This window comes from Plasmodium berghei (genome assembly GCF_900002375.2).
Source record: "Plasmodium berghei ANKA genome assembly, chromosome: 8".
In the NCBI taxonomy this organism is placed as follows: domain Eukaryota; phylum Apicomplexa; class Aconoidasida; order Haemosporida; family Plasmodiidae; genus Plasmodium; species Plasmodium berghei.
The window spans coordinates 608,410-626,558 of NC_036166.2; the positions used below are offsets into that span (position 1 = coordinate 608,410).

General features: G+C 20.8%; 8 protein-coding genes across 8 annotated transcripts; 4 read left to right on the forward strand and 4 right to left on the reverse strand.

The window, feature by feature from the left end:
• Window positions 1–93: 93 nt before the first annotated feature.
• PBANKA_0814150 (conserved protein, unknown function) lies at window positions 94–240 on the reverse strand (the record flags this gene model as incomplete). The annotated part of the gene is made up of 1 exon (XM_034564303.1): window positions 94–240. The coding sequence occupies one exon, from the start codon at window positions 238–240 to the stop codon at window positions 94–96; it is 147 nt and encodes a 48-aa protein (XP_034421113.1).
• Window positions 241–1,677: 1,437 nt separating this feature from the next.
• On the forward strand, window positions 1,678–2,451 carry PBANKA_0814200 (elongation factor 1-beta, putative; the record flags this gene model as incomplete). Its single annotated transcript, XM_034564304.1, has 1 exon — window positions 1,678–2,451. One exon carries the CDS (start codon window positions 1,678–1,680, stop codon window positions 2,449–2,451), a length of 774 nt encoding a protein of 257 aa, XP_034421114.1.
• A 967-nt stretch (window positions 2,452–3,418) lies between these two features.
• Window positions 3,419–5,481, reverse strand: PBANKA_0814300 (conserved protein, unknown function; the record flags this gene model as incomplete). The annotated part of the gene is made up of 2 exons (XM_034564305.1): window positions 3,419–4,617; window positions 4,917–5,481. 2 exons carry the CDS (start codon window positions 5,479–5,481, stop codon window positions 3,419–3,421), a joined length of 1,764 nt encoding a protein of 587 aa, XP_034421115.1.
• Window positions 5,482–6,318: 837 nt separating this feature from the next.
• PBANKA_0814400 (conserved Plasmodium protein, unknown function) lies at window positions 6,319–7,034 on the reverse strand (the record flags this gene model as incomplete). Its single annotated transcript, XM_034564306.1, has 2 exons — window positions 6,319–6,618; window positions 6,807–7,034. 2 exons carry the CDS (start codon window positions 7,032–7,034, stop codon window positions 6,319–6,321), a joined length of 528 nt encoding a protein of 175 aa, XP_034421116.1.
• Window positions 7,035–7,742: 708 nt separating this feature from the next.
• PBANKA_0814500 (protease, putative) lies at window positions 7,743–9,319 on the reverse strand (the record flags this gene model as incomplete). Its single annotated transcript, XM_034564307.1, has 3 exons — window positions 7,743–8,306; window positions 8,406–8,494; window positions 8,659–9,319. The coding sequence occupies 3 exons, from the start codon at window positions 9,317–9,319 to the stop codon at window positions 7,743–7,745; spliced, it is 1,314 nt and encodes a 437-aa protein (XP_034421117.1).
• A 645-nt stretch (window positions 9,320–9,964) lies between these two features.
• PBANKA_0814600 (conserved Plasmodium protein, unknown function) lies at window positions 9,965–13,177 on the forward strand (the record flags this gene model as incomplete). Its single annotated transcript, XM_034564309.1, has 1 exon — window positions 9,965–13,177. One exon carries the CDS (start codon window positions 9,965–9,967, stop codon window positions 13,175–13,177), a length of 3,213 nt encoding a protein of 1,070 aa, XP_034421118.1.
• A 533-nt stretch (window positions 13,178–13,710) lies between these two features.
• Window positions 13,711–15,567, forward strand: PBANKA_0814700 (conserved Plasmodium protein, unknown function; the record flags this gene model as incomplete). Its single annotated transcript, XM_034564310.1, has 1 exon — window positions 13,711–15,567. The coding sequence occupies one exon, from the start codon at window positions 13,711–13,713 to the stop codon at window positions 15,565–15,567; it is 1,857 nt and encodes a 618-aa protein (XP_034421119.1).
• Window positions 15,568–17,296: 1,729 nt separating this feature from the next.
• PBANKA_0814800 (conserved Plasmodium protein, unknown function) lies at window positions 17,297–17,745 on the forward strand (the record flags this gene model as incomplete). Its single annotated transcript, XM_034564311.1, has 2 exons — window positions 17,297–17,408; window positions 17,630–17,745. 2 exons carry the CDS (start codon window positions 17,297–17,299, stop codon window positions 17,743–17,745), a joined length of 228 nt encoding a protein of 75 aa, XP_034421120.1.
• Between the last annotated feature and the right edge of the window lie 404 nt (window positions 17,746–18,149).

The window sequence follows — 18,149 nt, forward strand, 5'->3', positions numbered from 1 at the left end:
GACATATAAATAAAAAACTGAAATTAATTATAATTATATATATATATATATATATGTATTACGCATGAATTTACAAAATATGCAAAAGATCATCTATTTATTTTCCTTTTCAGTTTTTTTATTTATGTTATTTATATTATCCTTCATATTATCAATTATAGGGCTAAAAATGTAATACCCACTGCATACTCCTATAATAACTGCTACACATATGCTCTTAAAATCTGTTCTTCTTTTCATTTTTTTTATAACTATTTAAATATAGCATAATTCAGAAAATTATATCTTTTTCAAAGTGATCAAACAAAATATATAAAAAATAATAAAAATAAAGAAATGTTACATAAGGAAATATTCCTATAAATATATATGGAATTATTTAAACAAAACAAGCATCGTTTCCTCACTTTGTTAAATCCATATATACATGTATAAATTAATACTACCCAAATGAAGTGCTATTATAGGTTTGGTATAGAAATACACAAATGTGTTTTGTCTTTAAATTTTATGATATGTTTTTTTTATATAAGCTTAGCATTCAAACAAAATGCCACGATTAAGATTTAAAAGAATATTAAAGGTAGTGCTATATATATACTTTTTATAGAAAAGCAAAATATATATATATATATTAAACTTTCCTATTGCTTTCTTTTTGACGAAAAATGGAAACACATCTCTTCTTATAAAAAATGCATACAATTTTTTAAATACATTAATACAAACAATATTGAATAAAATTTTATCTTTAACTTTTCCAATGTTATAAAAATTTTAACTACATTTTTATTAGGCTTTCCAAAAGAGGTGGTGTTATATACACTTATTATATATCTATTCATTAATTTATATTTTTATTATTTTCCTAATTCCATAACCATTTTATTACCTTCAATATTTTCGCACAAAATATTGTATACATATATAGAGAAAACCTGACATATAAAAAACACATCGCTTTAAACCACACCTATAACATTATATGCATTTTTATATACCACTTTGTATCTTCTTTATACCCTTGTATATTCAGCAAAAAAAAAAAAAGATTTTTTTATAAATAATGAAGTTATGAAATGGAATGACTTAAATAATATGAAATTATAATAAAAAAAATTCAAATTATGAGGAAAAATATAACTGCAATTTATTTGTAATAAAATTATTTTCGTAGAAAACCATACATTATATTTATATATATGCTTACCTTCTAAGGAAGCTCAAAGCGTGTATTTATTTTTGCGCAACGCAATATTCACTTTTTTTTAATATTCAAAATATATTACATATAATAGATATTTAAATTAAGCTGCTGTAATAATTGTTTTGTAAAACGATAACAGGTTATATATAATATATATATATATATATAATTTATATATAAATATATGCATACGTGCCTTCGAGTAAAAAAAAAAATAATAATTGTGTTAGCAGTATAACAAATAATATTAAATCTTTATAAAAATATGTGCATTTTTTTTTCTTATATTTCTTTTCTATATTTACAAATTAATTAATAAAAAACATTTTCATCATATTTATTGCAATATTTAGTTGTAGATTAAATAATTTACATATTAAAACTTTGAAATCTTAATAACTAAGTTCCTTCGACTTTATTCCTTTTTTAATCTCTTATTTTAATTTAATTTTTTTTTTTTTTTTCCCAAAATGGCTAGTAATAACGCAAATTTATTAACAGTTAAGGGAGAAAGTGACTATGGAAAATTAAATTCATTTTTTGCTGAAAACTCTTACTTTGAAAATTATATGTTAAGTGGAAATGATATAAAAATATACAATCAAATAAAATGTGTAATTAATAAAGATACTTATCCTCATTTATATCGTTGGTATAACCATATTAATTCATTACCAAATTATGTTTTAGATAAATATATGGATAACAAAAATTGTAAAAAAAGTTGTCCCAAAAAAACTGCCAATGATGATGACGATAACGATATAGATCTTTTTGGGGACAGTAATAATGATGATAAGAGTATTTTAGAAAAGAAAAAACAAGAAAAAGAAGAAGCATTGAAAAAAAAGAAACAAAAAGAAAAGGAAAAAAATAGATCTATATTAATTATCGAAATCAAGCCCAAATCCATTGATACCGATATATCAAAAATACCAAAACTTGTAAAAGAAAAAATTGTTGATGAAAATATTAAATGGGGAGAAGAAGTTAAGAAATTACCAGTTGCTTTTGGATTATATAAATTGCATATGTCTTGTATAATATATGATGATTTTGTTAATACAAATGAATTAATAGAAAAAATCGAAAACATAGATTTAGATAGCGAAGAAGATAAGAAAAAGAGAACATTAATATTAGGATTAGACGATGAAGAATATGATGAAGATAGTCCAGAAGTTGAAGATGACTTAGACTTTTTAATCCAATCAGCTGAAATTATTACTTTTAATAAGTTATAAAATAACTCGATTAATTATACAATATCTTCAATATATCTTTATTATATATATATATATATATATATATATATAAATGTGCCAACATAATGATATTACAATATATATATTTAGTCTAAATGTGTACCTTTTATTCTATCTATAAACATGAAATTACATTTTTTTATGCATACATAAATTGGCAAATGGAAAAAAATTAATAATATAAGAAAAATAATAACATCACATTATTTTATAGTTATTATGGACTTTTATGTTATGTGTTTATAAAATGCTAGTGGTTGTGTACCTTTATATATTTATTACTGAAATTTTAATTACCCTTTTAACTTAACAATTTTTAAGAATAATGACAAAAAAAACACAAATAATTTGAAATACAAATTGAATATATATAGTATATGATGTGTGCATTTTCGCACTTATAAATAATTATATCTGTGCATATTATGAATGCATAAAATAAAAAATTATACTTATAAAAGTTTTCATAATTAAATAAATCCAAGTTTAAAGGAAAATAATATTATTATCTTTATGAAATAATGAGGTAGAACAAATTAAAATAAAATATTTCTTAGCAATAGTAATTGTAACACTAAAAAAGTGCTATAATTTTTTTATTATAAAACTTAATTGCTATTTTAATGAACTTTTTATACATCAAAATACGAACAAATTATTACAATAAATAGGTTATAAAAAATATGGTAAAGAGTTAAAACGAAAAAGTACCCATTTGAAGGGTTAATGCAATAAAAAAAAAAAAATTAACGATTAAAAAAAATTATACATTTGTAGAAAATTAATCGACAAAAGTGATATCTATTTAATTAGTAAATAAATAAAACCGAAATGTGTAGGTGTTGATACAATGAAATAAATATGATCATTTAATGAGCAATTCAGTATGTGTATAAAAAAAAAAAACGATAAAAAAATAGGACAAAAAATAAAAACAAGAAAAATATTATTTATAGCTTACAATATAATCATTGTCTTTTATATGCAAAATAACTGAATCATTCGGTTGAATTTTAATATTATATATTCCATCAATATAAACAATAGTATTATTAGTATATGTCTTTATATCAATATATTTACAATTATACAAATGATCTGTTGCATCATATACGTTGTTTTCAACAGGTTCTTTTATTATACATTTCATATATTCACTACTAGGATGAAAACAAATAGAATTATTAATATATTCCGAAAATGCATCATAATTAATACTTTGGAAATTCTTTTTAACTACATCATTATGCACATTTAAATATTCTTCAATTATATTTTTTATTTTTTTTTTATCAATTTTGTGTACATTATATGCCCATGCAGTAGATCCTGTCCCACTTGTAATTAATAAAGCAGTACTTTTTAATTTTTTAACTATTTTATTATCAATATTGATATATGTACATATATTATTTTTTACTGCTTCATGTATGTATACTTCATTAATACTTTTATAAGTTTTAACTTGATCTTCTTCTGATTTTTTAATATATACAGTTATATATTTTCTGTATATTTTTTTATATTTGTTTTTTTCAAAAAAATAATGTAATATTTTTTTTACATATTCTTCAATTCTAATGTTTAATTTTGGGGCAGTTTCACACCAGTTTGTCAAAAAATGTTGGATTGGAATATCATTTGAACTTATTTCCTTTTTTGATAAATTGTCTTTTTCTGTTGAATCGCCATAAAACATCAAATTATTTTTCATAATTTTATCAAGTACATTCAGATCATTATATATTTGTTTGCTTTCTTTTGACTCATTTACCTTTTCTATTTTTGGCTTATTTTCTTTTTCTTTCATATTTATTTGTTCACAATTATTATTAGTGGTTTGTATTTTCAGCTCCCTTTCCTTAAGCTCATTAATAAAATTCGAAACATCTGTAAATATGAAGTTTTTTTTTGTATTTTTATTATTGTATGTTTTTTCAAATTCTATAAAAGACGTATAAGAATAATTCATATCATCATTTGAATTTTCCCGACAATAATCTAGACATAATTTCCCTTCTGAAGAGTTAGGATCACTATTTATACCAACTAATTCGATCAGTTTATTTTCATTATTTGAATCTTGATCAACAATATATTTGTTTGCAATTATATGTGCAGACTCGAGATAGGTCCCATCTCCTCCTGCGTATAATTCAAGGGCAATATATTCAACACACACATATATAATATATAATATAATATATAATATATAATATAATATATATATATATATATATATATATATATATAGGGAGAAAGAGATAAAGGAAGAGCAAAGTGAATTATATACAAGCCACTTTTGTGGAAACCGAAGTAGATACAGTAAAACGAATATATTCATGATGATAAAATTAGTCGAAAACGATATAGTATCTACAACTCACTAAAAATTATGGATTAAAGTAATTTTTTTTTTTAATTTTCGCTAGCTCATAACTTACCGACACTAAATATTGCATCCGGAGAAAAAATACTAGAACTATTTATAGAAATACTTTCTATATTTCTTTTATAGGCTTTAATTATCGAAACATGAGTCTTGTATTTTATCCTCAATATATTAATTATATTATTAACGATAAGAGTATGAGTAAAATGAGATAAATATGATGAAAAAAAATTTTTTAAAATATAATCATCTGTATATCCTTGTTTTCTTAAATTGTCATATTTAGTATATTTTTCTATTAATAATATTCTTTTATATTTTATTTCATCAGTTTTATCTTTTTCTCCATTAGAACTATTATTTGTATTATTTTCGATGTCTATAGATTCAATACCTATATCTTTGTTTCCTCGAATTTTAATATCTTTATCTTTTTTTGCTACCATTTGGCTTATTCCAAAATTATTTATAGAGTTATCTGAATATATACAAAATTCTCTTTTGCATATAGTACTTTGATCAGCATATGGTATCACATTAATAATTTTAACTCTGTTATTTCGTTTACAATTTACAATAATAATATTAGTAATATATTTAATCCAGTGGCATGGCATAATTTTTTTTTTTTTTTTTTAATTTCCACACAATCATAAATATTTTCTATATTCCACTGAATTTTATATTTTATTTAATTTGATTTAATGTGGAATAAATTTATTTATATTCATTTAAATTGAAAACACGTTTAAATATTTAATGCTGTTTTTATTTCCACAAAAATTGGACTATTTTACTTTTCTTCAATACTAGCCTCATACCTCTAACATAATTTATTATGGTTATTTGAACAGCCTATATCCAATCCTATTATCAATGGCTTTTTTTTTTTGCCAACTTTTAAAGCACAACGGAAAAAAAAAAATTATATTTTAAGATATCACAAAAAGTGAGCAATATAAAATATAAGAGAATACTTATATTATTTTCTTTCAATTTATGTATTCCCTTTTTGGTTTCATATTATTACCTTATATATTACACCAAAATAAGAGTTAATATTATTTACTGAAAAATCTACAAACATATAATATATAATTGCTCATGCATATGTTTACACAATGGTATATAAATAAAATTATATTATATAGTATTTCAGAAATGATAAATAACATATAAAATATATATTTAATTTATTAATTTACGTTTAATTTCTCTTATGTCTTAAAAAAAAGAAAGTAATTATACCCAAGTTCTTTACTAATATTTTTTCAAAATTTTTATTTATAAAATAGTAAAATCTTTAAAAAAAAATTTAATTATATATATAGTAAAATAAAACTATTTATTTAAAAAAAAAAAAAAAAACTGGATATCGAAAAAAAAAGCTAGTTGAAAATAAAAATATAAATTAATAATAAAAAGGTTTAGTATAAACAAAATATATTACAAACTCATTTTTTTCTTAAAGTTGCTAATAATGATGAGGGTAAATTAACTTTTATAATTTTATCGTCATGTTTGAAAACACTAATTTCCATACCTGGTTCTAAATGTTCTTCTGAAACTCCAAAAATACTCATTGGAATTTCAACATCTTCATAATTTTGATCCAAACAAACAACAATATTTTTTTGTTTATCAGTATATTGTATTCGCACATTTACTTTAATGGGTTCTATTTTATCAACCTTAGCTTGACATGCAAATTTCACTGAGGAACTTTTTAGGGTGCTTAAATCTATAAAATATATCTATACATGTATTTAAAGAAAAATATATGAATGTGTACATGTATATATATATAAAACGAAAGTATGATTATACTGCTTTATAGAAATGATTTCCCAATTCTGTTATCAATGTAGTGAAATACAAATTTTTTTAAGAAACTATATTTTTTTCTGTATTTGTTTTATTCAATAGTCATAATTTAACTCACCATATTTGTAGTTGCCAATCTACCTTGTTTAATTTGCCTTTGTTCGGTTACTTCACAATATTTATCGTTATGAAAAAAAATATTTCCACTTCTTAATTCATTTGCTAAAACAGATATATATTTTTTGTGTGTTATAAAACAATTATTCTGAAATATTTTTAGTGGGATAAAAGATGGCCAACAATTGATTTTTAACGATTTAGTTATATTATTGTACATGTTCATCATTTTGTTAATTTAAAAGATTCAAAAAAGTTTGCTATTCTATATTATATGTTTGATTTACATTTATGGCAAATAAATAAGGCTACTAAAAATCTGTAAAATTGCAAAAAACCGATTTCCATACAAGCATGCATATACATACATATATATATGAGCATGCTTATATTACTAACAAAAGTCACATAAAATATATCCTTAAAATAAAAAAAAATATATTAGAATGTTTTATTCTCCGTTTTTTTATTATTATCTCATTTATTTTTTGTTATTATATAGCACATTTATTTATTTATTTATTTATTTATTTATTTATTTATTTATTTATTTATTTTATATTTTATTTCGGGGTCATATCATATCAGCGCCATACACTGCACCCAACTACTTTATGGTGAGTTGTTTTCATATATATGATATAATGTAATATATATAATATATATATTTTTTTATATATTCCATCCTAAATCAATCACATTTTAACGCTTTAAACAGCTACAAATATATATCGTGAAAAATATTTATAATAATATTTAAAAAAAAAAAATCGTCTAAATTGGTATACACATTTGTGGAAAATCGTCGTTTACATATTTATATGCTTATGAGGGGGTGAAAATAATAGGATTAAACTTGATTTAAAAATAATAAAAAAATAGCATTTATTGTTTGTGTGCAAATAAAATAAATAAACATAGTGGAGTCAGAGAAATGTTAGTTATATAAAGACGATAAAAAAACATAAATATTCCAAAAAGAATGAATAATCATAGTAATAAGTATATTGTCAGTGTAAATATATATATAAGACCAAAAAAAAGATAAAAAAAATAAAGGTATTACATTAAAAATATTCAAATGATGAATAGCAAAAAGTAATGATGAAAATGTAACAGCATAATGTATATTCATAAATAAACATAAACTTTTAAGAACAAAAAATCTATATATAAATTCTTCAAAAAATGGGGCACTAAAGCATGGGCTAATTACACATAAAAATGTAGAAAGAAATTTTTTTTCATTAATAATATCGTCTATACTATTTTCTATATATATTTCATCATCGTTATTAAAATAATTTATTATTGTGTTATTTAATAAATCTATAATATTAAAAATATAATGGGAGCATACATATCCATATATAACCTTAAAACACCAGCTATCTTTATATCGAAAATTTAAATTACTTATATTATTTTTGAAATGAGGATATAAAAACTTGCTGAATATTTTAATACTACATCCTACCCACACGAAATGCCCAATTAATATCTGCTCAAAGGAAAACGAAGCGGAAAATAGAGTAAATAAAAGAAAGCGAATAAAAACGGCCAAAGTGATGGGAGCACAATGCGCCCTAAAGCTGCTTACTTGCAAAGATTTTATAGTAGTATCTGAAATGCGAAAATTCACAGATTTGGAATAATTCAATATCTGCTCAGCATATATCGAGACATATCCTGAAAAAAAATATGTTAATATATTTCCTATACTAATATAAATAATTTTATTTTATATCATTCCCCCTAAAAAGAAGATGTTGCTTCCTTCATCATAGGAAATGAATATATTATAATGTCTCTTTTATATATTGTGTATTATATTTTTATTTTTTATATATAACCTGATAATATATATGAAGTAAGGAATAAAACGGATATTGTCAAAATGTTTTTTTTCTTGTTTTCTTTCAAAGGTATTGTAAATTTGTTTGATGCTAATCTTGTTTTAAAACTTTGAAAGTTTGATATAAAATTTTTTAAAAAAAATAAAGATGAAAATATAAAAAATGTACTATTAAAATCTAAGCCCATAAGAATATTCGAATAATTAGGTATTAATTGGTAGGGTAATAAAATAATAAAATTTTTAGACAATAAATAAAAATGTAAAAAAAAAAAGGATATAGAAATTAAAAGCTGGGGGATTATTGAACTTGTACACTTTTCCGTTAGAAAAGTTGCACCATTTTTCATATATAATAATATTTTTGAAAATAAATATATATTTTTTTTATAAAAATTAAATATATTTTCTTTTATAATATTTTTTCTCTCTTTTATATTATTTACTGATTCATCATCTGGTTTTAAATTAACTGAAAATTTTTTGTATGTGTATGTTTGTTTTATTTTTCTTAAAAAAAATGAATTTACTTTGTTATGATCTTCTATTTTTTTATATTTATGTAAAATTATACTACTATTCTTGTTTATTTTAAATCCTTTAATCCATATACAACAAATTATGTTAAAGCATAAAGAAATAAAAACCATATACATCATTTTCACCCTTTAACATATTGTCTCCCTTTTTTTTGGTTTTTCATTTTTTGTTAAGTATTTGAAAATAAAACTAAAAAAATAACTTTTCAATACATTTAATGTACAAATTTTTAAAACTCAAAATGTTAGAGCATTGCAAATTAATTCAGATTGTGTCAATATATTCATAATAAAAATAAACGAATGCATGGAAAAAAATATAAAAAAAAAGGGAATACATTTAGCATATATGTAATATATTTATTATTTATATATGCCAATATATAGTAGTTATTAATGTGTACTAATATATTGGGTTTGGAAAAATTTGATTTTATCTATCACATATTGGTGTATATGTTACTTTTTCTTAAAAAAAAAATATAATAAAAAACGAATAATTTAGTAGAAAAAATATCTTTACATATATATTATAATTGCTTAGTAAACTTTCAACTATTTGAATAATTTTAAATTGACCATAAAAATAGTATCATTTGCAAACATAGGGTAGGCATATATTACATAACAATGTAAAAAAAAAATAAATTGAATTGTTAAGGTTCAAAATTATCTATAAATTGAAGATAAATGATAAGTTTTTTATCTAAATTGTATATTTTAATTTGTTAGTCTTTTTCAAATTTCCTCATAATTTCTACATAAATGGATGAAAATAATATATTAGAAATAATTGAAAAAAGTGAATATAATTCAAAAGATTTTCTTAACAAGTATTTTGACATTTACATAAGTGATAATAATGATTCTTTGAATTTTGAAAATGATAAAGAATATAATATTATTGAAAAAAAAATAAAAATTTTAAAAAATTTTATTAATGAGGAAAAAATTAAATTAAATAATAAAATAAATCAAGAAACTACAAATTTTAAAGAAAAAAACGTTCATGTTAAAAAATACATTGACAACATAATCATCTCAAATATAAATAGTCATGTTATTGTAAATCAAATTAATCATAAAAACATAAATGAAGATGATGGATCTAGTAATAATTGTCTTAAAAGTATATCCCAAAAAAAATATGAGAATATGTCCACTCAATTAAAGGTTATAGAATATAATACCTACAATTATGAACAGAAAGGAAACTATGGATATAGTAAACAGTTTGATAGCAACGAAGCAGTGAATGATACGTCAACAAAAATAAAAGAAAATGGCGACGAAAATAAAGTAAACGAGCTGGAAAAAGTGAAAACGGGTAAAAATGACACAGAGTTGTTAGAAAAAAGTATTGAGTTTAAGGAAATTTTGGATAAAATTAAAAAAAGTTTATTATTTTTGAAATGCTATCCATCTATAGAAAAAAATATAAAAGAATTATTATTATTATCAATAGGACATTCAAATATAGACACAAATGAAAAAATAAAAAATGTGTTAAAAGTTTATGATAATTTAATATATATTAATGAACATGAAGAAATTATAAAAGATTTAAAAAAAAATTATTCTTTTGAAAAATTTTATTCTATATATTCAAATAAATTTTTTGAGGATTTGTATTTTTTATTAAATGAAATTATATTTGCATATATGATTAACAATATTAATATTAATATTAACGAAATTGTAAATATATATATATATTTATTAAATATATATTTTAATTATATAAATATAAAAGAATATGATTATGAATATCAAATAACTCATATTAGTAACAAGTTAATTCAATATCTTATTGAAAACTATTTTTCAAAAACATTTTTAAAATTTGTTCAATCAAAACAGAATATATTAATATATAATATTATAATTATTTATTATGAATATTTTACATCATTTATAGAGGAAAAAAAAGAATCTATGATAAATGTTCTCCATATTTTTATGAACAAATTGAATGTCATGCTTCATAATAGTCAAAACTTTGTTGAAAACAAAAACATTTCAGAAATAGAGAAACAAATTTTTGAATCGTCAAATAATAAAACAAATGATCATTTTATATTATCATTACATAAAGACGATAATAATTTAAAAGAATATGAGCTATATCAAAAACATATAGATACATTTTTTGTTAATCTTTTTAAAGAAACCATACATGTTGTATGTGCATATATAGAAGATTCTAAAATGTTAAAAAATGTTGATGATAATACAAACAAAAATAATATGATATTTAAAATTATGGACTCAATAAATACAAGCATAAATATATTAACAAACATGCCTTTATTTATAAATAAAAAAAATATATTACAAAAAATATTAAAAGAAACAATTTTTATTAACAAAGAAATAATAAATGAATATATAATTAATGTTACAAATATTTCTAAATTTTATAATGATAGTTTTGAACATATAAATTCAAAACTTCGAGATTTTGATAGACATAATTTATTGTTACAAAATAAACTTTTAATATTTTTTACAGATTTACAAAATGATATAAAAAATATTATAGACAATAAAATAAATGAAATTAATAATAATACTATATTTCATTTACACTTTTTTAGATTTCTTATATTTTTCTCATATATCCATTATATTGATACTTCGTTTCTTTTACTTTTCATAAACATATATAACTTTTTATATGAAATCATTTATAATATTAAAGATGAAATCAAAAGTAAAGAAATGCAACACACAAATAGAAAAAAATATATAAATGATCATAATATATTTGATCGAGGTCACCAAAGTTATAGCATTGATATTTCTAAAAAAAATAATAAAATAAATGAAATAGACAATGAAAACAACCAAATAATTATTGACGAATCATTACAAATACAAGAATATTTTAATACCTCGAATATGGTTATTGATTATATAAAAAATATTATCTCTATTTTTTTTAATTTGTTAAATATATTTGATATAATTTTTAAGGATTATATTAAATTATCTTCTTATATTTTTGATAGAACTTATTACTATTTTAATAATAATAGTTATACAAATATTTTATGCAAGTCTTACATTTCTAAAGAAAAAACATACCCCCCAGAAATATATGCCAACATAGCGCATCTACACAATTTTTTTTTTCACGGAAATTTTTCGAAAAAAAAAAAAAAAAACTATACGCATAATTATAATGAAGAATCTACATCCCTAAATCATGAAAATCAATTAACAAAAGAAAATACCATGTCTATGCAAAATGATGATTCTTCTTCAAGTTCAGTATATAAAGACAATAAATCGTCAATAAATGCTGAAAAAAATGAACAAACTGATGAGGAAAACTATAATTCTATAATTTTTGAAGATAGTGAACTGGAAGAATATGGAAAATATTTACTAAAATTATCTATGTGCAAATTAAAAGAAATAAAAAATGCAATTGAAAAAAATGTAATTCATTTCTCTTTAATTCCTTTATGTGGCTATTTAAATAAATATATAGAAAAAATTCGTTACATAAAATATGATGAAAATATCCAATTTTTTGATCCCCATGAAAATATATGTTTATTAGGGGAAGTTATTTTTTCATTTATCGAAATATATTATGAAAATAAAAATACAAATTTATTACAAGAGTTGTTTTCACATTTATCAGAAAAATATTTTTTGCTTATAAATACAATTAAAATTGTAAATAAAAATATTATTTTGCAAATACAAGCGGATCTTAATTATTTAATTAATGTGTGTACAAAATTTAAAATAAAAAATTACAAGTTTCTTTTTTTACTCAATCATTTTCTTTCCTTTTATTTTGTTATAATTGGTAATAACGATTTTGACACCATTGATATTTATACTTCTTTTCAATCCTATGTAAATGAAAATATAGAAAAGGAAAAACATATTAATTTGGAAATAACTTGTGATGATATTTCAAGAACTACAATTAATATGATCCATATTTTTAAAGAACAATGATCACTTTAATTTTAATCTAATTTTATAATTTTTTTGTGCGTTTTGAATAATTTATATAAATTATTTATTAAACTTATTTTTCATCTTTTCACATATTTACCCATACTTCCTATATCCATACTTGTTTAGAAATAAACCTTTTCATACCGTATTTTTTCCCCATTTTTTACGTATTTTTTTACGCATTTTCTGCCATTTTTCTGTATATTACTTTTTTTTTGCTTATTTTTCTAACCTATTTTAACAGTCAAAAGCCGAGATAATTAAGCCAAAATTTGAGGCGGTTCGTAGGAAAATTTCTCGAGCGCATATTAAGTAGTGGGTTATATGTGTATATGTGTCATATCCCCAATACATACATGCACCATAAATGTATATCCATTAACACAAAATAATTAATATATGAAAAGATGAAATGCTAATTTAAAGTTTTACTTTTTTTTTGATACTCACATTTTATATATATTTATATAAATACCTTTTGCTCTGATATTTTCTTATACCTTCTATTTGAGCAGGCCTAAAATGAAAATATGATATACTATTTTCTTTTTTGCATATTTTTTCTATTACTATTTAACAGAAATAAATATAATGTTATAAATGTTAACTTAAAAAAAAAAACAAAAGGGAGCTATTTAAATTGGGGGACATTTCAAAAAAAAACGAAAAAGGCTAGTCGATTAAATTATGACAATTTGTTTTTCCTCTATCCTCATAATGGAAATAAGTTAAACAATAAAAATACAAATAATTTTGATAAAATTGGAAATAGTGATAATACTTTTAAATATGGAGATAAATATATATACAATCAATTGAATAACAAAACAAAACGAATTTATTTCGAAAGGAATGGAATAAATGTACCAACTGATGTGGCGATGTTTGGAAAAACAAATGTTTACTATATAAGAGAAAGTATATATAATAAAAATAAAAATAACTTAATAGAAAATGAAATAAATAATGAGTATATAGAAGAACTTCAAGATCCTGAATTAGTGGAATATGATAAAACAGAAAAGTGTAATAGTACTATAGATAATAATATGTGTATAAATGAAACTCATAAAACGAACAAAGGTATAAATAATGATAATAATAAAAACCAAGTTTTTAATTATATAAATGCTGAACGAGATTATGTTACTCAAGTGGATAACTCCCCACAAGTAAATGTTTATGAAAGAAAATATAAAGCAGACGAAACTAAATTAAATAAAATCTTTGAAAATATTAATGAAGTAAATATACAACTATTAAAAGATATAAAAAGTATAGATGATAAAGAAAAAACTATAAATAAAAAGGTTATAGAAAAAGTAAGAGAGGATATAAAAAAATATCAAGAAACAAATGAAATAATGGATATAAAAGGTAATATAGTAAAATCAGATGTTACTAATAAACATAAAGGAAAACAAGATGGACAAGAAGATAACAATTTTACAAACTCAGATATGGATGACGATGAAAAAAATGAAGTACTTAAAAAATTATATATGATTGATAAAAAAACTGATAAATATTTAGAAGAAGATATTTATTTTGTTATACAATCATGGCTACCTGATATAAAAATTGATGACACTCTTATCATCATTGATAATATTGAAAAAAATTATAATACTTTTGATATTTCAAAATATTATGAAAAGTTTAAAGAAACAAAATTGGCAAATAAATCTTCTAATTTAAATCAAAATATTTATGATAATCTATCAAATTTACAAAATTACAAACTTGAAAATATTCCAAATAATATAAATGATGATACTGAAATAGAGCATGAACATGTCCAATCATATAATAATACATATAATAAACTAAATAATTATAACCTCAAAAAATATTCATATACATATACTACTAATGATAATATGGATACAAAATTTAATAAAAATGAACCTATGCCACCAATAATTATAATTAATACCAAAAAAAATTATATGGTTCAAGAATGGGAAAGTCGAAATTTTAAAAATCGACAAAAAAGAAATAAATCACATGAATATACAAGAATTCAAAGAGCCTTTAGACCTTTTTCTTACATTGATTTGAGTGATATTTCATGTATATATAAAAATAATTTATTACAAATAAAAATGAAATTATCTCATAGAAAATATAAAAATGATGTATATCCATTCTTTGTTCCAATTAATAAATATAGTGATGATTTACTTGATTTTAATGGATATAAACAAAATGGAGATAATGCCTGGTCTTTTTTTTGGCACAACTTTAATTATGATCAGGACACAGATTATAACTTTTTAAACAGAAATGTTAAACTAAATATTACAGAAACTAAGTTTGAGGAAGTTAACAAAAAAAAATCCAAGAAAATTATGAAAAAACTATTGAAAGAAACAAAAGGCAAATAACATGGACAAAGTATAAAAGTTTTTGCATGAGATAAAATTCAAAATCCAAAAAACGGTCATATCATGTTTTTCCTCTTTTTCTTTTTTTTGTTCATTTTATATTGCATGGGTCATTACATAAACTTAATGTACACAATAAGATAATTTTATGTGTGTACATGCTTTTTCGGGGTTAAATAAAAATAATTTTAAAAAAGTATACCCTGAAAAATTACCCATTATTATTAAATTAAATTAAATTAAACTAAATTAAATTTGTTTTATATGTTTACAAAACACTTTTTTAAATTTATTATACTTGAAAATATTTAAAACCTTTTCTAAAATTATCAGCAAATTAATCTCTTTTTTAATTTAATGTATATATGTTATATCCATTATGAAAAAAAACGAGATAAAGGAAGACAATAAAGTAACTATGAAACCGGTGCAACTACATACTCTATAAAATAGTTTCATTCTATGAATATACATATATTTATTTATATTTTCTCTCACAATTTTGTTAAATTCTTCTGGAATAAGGGGAAAAAGGTTTTTTCCCCCATTTGATCATTTTCTTCAACTATTCTTATAAATATAAACAAATATATATATATATATATATATATATGGGTTAGCAAGTTTGCTAGGAAAATTAGTTAATTTATTGTATTAAAAAATTAGTGATCAATAAAAATTATATTACATGCATAGCACATTTTATAAATAAATATTTTAGTAAAACGCTATGAACAAATTATAATTGTAATTGTAATTGTCGTTGCAACATTTTAATAACACCACCACAAAATGAAAAACAAATCGATTTCATTTATTTCTTTTTTGGGTTTAATAAAAACACAGCAAAAGAAGTATTTTGTAAAATGTGTTTTTACGAACAAAATCAAATGCAAATAAAAGGGGAAGCATTTATAAAAGCTAAATTTAATGTTGTGAAAAATTATAAAAAAAAAGGAGAAAAAAAAAGAGAAAAAAAATAAATGCTAGTTTTTTTATAAAATAAAGATAAAAGCTATTATTTATATGAACAAAATTCACCAAAAAAAAGAAGAGAAAGAAAAAAAAAAAAAAAAGTGTGTATAAAATGTTGTATATAGTGCGATAAAGTGAAGGAAACAAAAAAGCTCTAAAAATTATTTATTTGTTTTTTATGACTGTTCATATAATTATGAAATAACTATTGTTTTTTTTATTTCCGATTCATATTTTTGATGTAATTATAATGTGTATTTTTTTTATGCAATAATATTGTTATAATCTACAAAACTCAAAGCATCATTGGATGATATTTAGTTGTTGTACAATCAAAAAAAAGAAAAAAAAATATGGATATATATATATATATATATATATTAAATTAAAAAAATATATTTTTAAAAAATAATAATAAATAAATATTTTTATATAAATACACAACAAAAATATGTATTACACACATTTGTAATCAAAATATTAATTTTTCTATAATTTTTATTTGTTTATTAACGTTGTAGAGCCTCAAAAATATATTTGTTTTTTTCATTAATTTTTCTAAAAAACATCCAATCCTTTAAGTATTTCTCTATATTTTTTTTTATCAATAGGATTGTACTTTCATTGTGTTATTAAATTATAAGCCAACTAAATTATATTGTGTTTTACAACTTTATGTTATACCTTTTTATGAGCACTTTTGTGAGTTTGTCAACGTATATATATGTAATACCTGTTTTATTTATTACAGAAAATGGGATGCAAACAATCTAAAGCAAAAGAACCTGTAGCAGCGCGCCAAAGTACTATTGCCCAAAAAAACACGGAAAGTGAAGAAAAAAATGATAGTCCATTTAAATTGAAATGTAATTGAACTAGGAAAATATAGCGTTGCATATACATAAAACAAACGCATGAATAATTATCGTGTATAAAACTGAGATATTATATACATATGCACATATAGTTAGTGTTTCTTTTATATATTAGAATATACAAATTGTCCTTGTATTCATTCTCTGTATATTAACAATATTTATACAAATTAAAATATATATTTTTTCTTCAATACTTTTTCTAATTATAGCGGCCAAAAAGATCGCATTGGATGTAAAACCACCACCCGTTAAGGCAGTTCCCAAAATTGCACCAAAATATGCGCAAAGAAAAGGAAGCTCAAAAAAATTCGAAAAAACATTTTAAAGAATTAGTTTTTTTTGTGTATTTTATGATTCCAAGAACTATAATAATTTATAAATATTTTCATTGGCACCATTTCATAGTATACAAAACAATATATATATGTTTATTTAAGAAGAAATGAATAAATTAAAAAGTTATACTCACTATTAAGAGAGAATAAAACTATACAATTCCTGATTTTTAAGTTATATTCTATGAATATGTTATTAATCTCATTAATATATATATCTTGTTTTACAATTTTGATATTATTTTTGATCTATATAAATACATGCGTACACGCACATTTTCTGCTTTATTTTATATGTTTTTGTTTTTGTTTATGATTTTGTTTATGCTTTTGCTTATGCTTTTTTTGATGATTTTTTTGATGTCATTTTTTTTAAATTGTAACTAATTAAAAC